Source organism: Antrostomus carolinensis, unplaced genomic scaffold (genome assembly GCF_000700745.2).
Source record: "Antrostomus carolinensis isolate BGI_N321 unplaced genomic scaffold, ASM70074v2 scaffold15876, whole genome shotgun sequence".
In the NCBI taxonomy this organism is placed as follows: domain Eukaryota; kingdom Metazoa; phylum Chordata; class Aves; order Caprimulgiformes; family Caprimulgidae; genus Antrostomus; species Antrostomus carolinensis.
Window position 1 is genome coordinate 31,005 of NW_010321452.1, and position 3,168 is coordinate 34,172.

The 3,168-nt window shown below is 40.5% G+C and overlaps 1 protein-coding gene across 1 annotated transcript in view; it reads left to right on the top strand.

Moving 5' to 3' along the window:
* PLCD1 (phospholipase C delta 1) overlaps positions 1-3,168 on the top strand; it is a 46,789-nt gene that overhangs the window by 23,395 nt on the left and 20,226 nt on the right. Inside the window, exon 5 of the mRNA XM_010169947.1 lies at positions 2,576-2,804. Coding sequence (XP_010168249.1) covers positions 2,576-2,804 — 229 coding nt within the window. The remainder of the gene's footprint in view (positions 1-2,575; positions 2,805-3,168) is intronic.

The window sequence follows — 3,168 nt, forward strand, 5'->3', positions numbered from 1 at the left end:
TTGTGGGCTGAATTGCCCCCAGGAAGAGTCTGTCTTGCTTCTAAAGCAATTACATTTTCAGTTTTCATACTACCTAAACTTAGATGGCCTGAAAGACATTAAAGCATATTAAAAAGGTGAAATTGTTCACTTCATTTCAACCCGAATATTCCTTCTGGTGCATCAGAAAGAGTCTGACTTTTTCTGGCAGGCTGAGGTTCGTTCAGGACTCATGGTTCGTGATCCATGCAAGTGAGGCAAACCACAGTATTTTGGCTTGAGGTTCTCTTTCTAATTTGGAGCTCTTGTAGCCCAAGCAGAAGGAGCTCACTTTTATACCTTGCATCTGATCGGTCCTGGAATATGACTGTGATGCCAATGCTGTTGTCCTATTTCCATCACAACCTTTAATGGCCGCTGATGAACAAACTTCCCAAGGCACATCACTTATAATGCCAGTTTTCTAGAATTAATATCATGTCATTTTCCCTGTTGTATCTGAAAGAAAAATACGTCTGTCATTCACGGCATCCCCGCAGTCTCCACCAGTTGGTTTTCCTCTTTATATTCCTTTTTCAGTTGATAAGCATCATGCTCAGCTTAGTTTGTGAGATCTGCCAAAGCCACAGCACAGGATCATAGACATGGAAGACAGCAAGGAAAAGACAATTCCTGGACTACTCAAACTTAATTTGAAGATGTCTCTAGTACTGAGCATTTCACAGGTTATCCTTTCCCTGAGATGAACCTGAAGTTCTGAAGATACTGAAGTCAGGACAAGTTGAATTTTTTGCTATGAGTTCTGTTTGTGAAATGCTGTGCATCATGATAATTTTGTTTAGTTTTGTCTATGCACCATAAACAGGTAGTGAAGGACTCCAGTGGAGGATCTGCAGGGGATGAAAGTCCCTCATTATCATCTTGCTTGGGGCACTGCCAAAGGCACCGTAGGTATCACTGAGATTATTAGCAGAGTTAAATTGAGATTAGTATTATGACTGGTTAAACTGATACATGCATTTTGGTCGTAAACCTCAGGACAACAGCTCTATCTGTCACAAGAGATCAAAGACAGAAAGAAATTTAATTCCTCTGGTTTGACAAGTTACCATCTGTCAGCTAAGTCATAGTGACGGGTAGCAACTTGTCCGTAGCAAGGGTGAAATGAAATGCACCATAACCTCCTCTGAGTGGCCTGGAGCACACTGTCCATTCCAAGTTCAGGAAGAAGAGAAGTTCTTAGGCCAAAGACTAAGTAAGGCAAGCCATGTCCTGCAGGGGTTTTGGCAATCATGCCAAAAATGAAATTTTTCAGACTTACCTAAAATGTAAGATGTGAGTGGGCTGTGTGAGATGAGGACACCAACACACCACTGGTCTGTTTACTTGCTTTAGATATTGAGGGAGAGGGAATCATCATAATAACAAGACATTAACTAGAAGTGGGTTGACTGCTGAAATCTGCAGGGAAAAACACTTGGAAATGGTATAATGGTACCTGCCCATAAGTGATTCTTCTAAGATAGACTCTTGCTTTCCATTGCATCTTGTTTTACTCAGCCTGTATTTAATGCAGAGGTTTACATCCCAGAGACAATTGAAAAATAGTTGTTCACCTCTCCCTGAAGAATTCTGCTAGGAACAAACAACAAAATTCATAGCAGGATTTGCCACAGAAAAATTGTAATTACTGATGAAAAATTGAATCCAAGAATATTTTAAATAAACTGGAAGTATTTGTTGTTGGAAAAGCTCTTGTCCTTCACGGAGACATTAACATGCATATCTTAAACTCCTAATCTTTCATGGTCAACCAAGTCCTTTGACTGTGGTTCTCTTGTCACAGCTCTTATCTATTGGAGAAGTTCAAACCACAGAGGAATGTGGGGACATGAAGAATTTGAATTACAGCTCCTTGAGAAGTCGATTTGAAATTTTGTGGAAATTTTGTTACTTGGTGGTTTTTGAATAAGAATGGAAAAGTTCCATGGAAAGGGGATTTTTTCATACCTAAACATACACATATTTAGCAGGAATTTTTTTGGAGTCAGTTTTGATGCCATCTTTGCAACCATCCCTACTAGTAGCCTTGACAGTCTCTGGAGGCCTGAGCTTAAACTCACTAAAATCAAGGGGAAGGCCCTTTTCATCTTACTTACTGGATTTTAGGCTGTGGTCTCTGTCAGTAGTTTAAGATGAATTGAGTTAATTGTTTCCCTATATTCCTCCACCTCTTGTGATCAAGAGGTACATTTCTCTTGAGCTTTGATTTATACTTAGAATGTCAGGAGCTGTCCTTTTAACTTATGGTTTGCACAGTACACAGTGCATTGGAGCTCAAGGCCATGCCTGATGCTTTTTGGCACACTGATAATATGACTAAATAATAATAATAATAATAATAATTATAACTGTTATATGACCGTTGGCCTTGTCGATGAGAACCATTGTCATTGACCAAGTGCTTCTCATTTACTGGCCAGTAACTTTGTCCAATTATTTTGTGTTCTGCGTTGTATAGCCCTGGTGCAGATTACGGCTGGCATATGCCAGAAGGAAAGAAGGTTTTCACTCCTTCTCCCCTCTACGTTTACAGCACTGTGACAAGTCCAAAACAGAGGCTCTGGAGGATGATGAGATAGAGGAATTTTACAAGATATTGACAGAGAGGAAGGAAATAGACAAGATCTTCCAAAAATACTCAGACACAGAAGGGTTCATGTCCTGCCAGAACCTGGTGAGGTTCCTCTATGAAACACAGCAAGAAGAAGATGCTGTTGTTGCTGCCCCTGCCTTAATTCAGAAATATGAGCCCAATGAAAGAGGTAGGTTGGAAACCTTGGCTGGTTTGGTCCAAAATCTTGCTTTCTTGATGAGCTATGAATTGCTTTGCTGCTGCTTTCTTCTGCAGCTATGTGTGTCATTTTCTCCTTGCAGCTGCTTCTAAAACACCAATCTTGTAGGGGACCATTAGCAACTCTAGGAGAGAAGGGCACAGGAGAGCCTGGGAAATATTTCTCTTCAGTTTTATCTTGGGTACACTGAGCAGCTGGAGAGGTGTTGATATAGAGTTGGCTAGAGCATGATGGAATTCCTGAGGGAAAGGTTCTGATGGCTTATACAAATGTCAAGACCTCACATGGTTTTGCAAGGTTAAGAATGTAGCAATAATTCTGCTCTCCAGAAGCA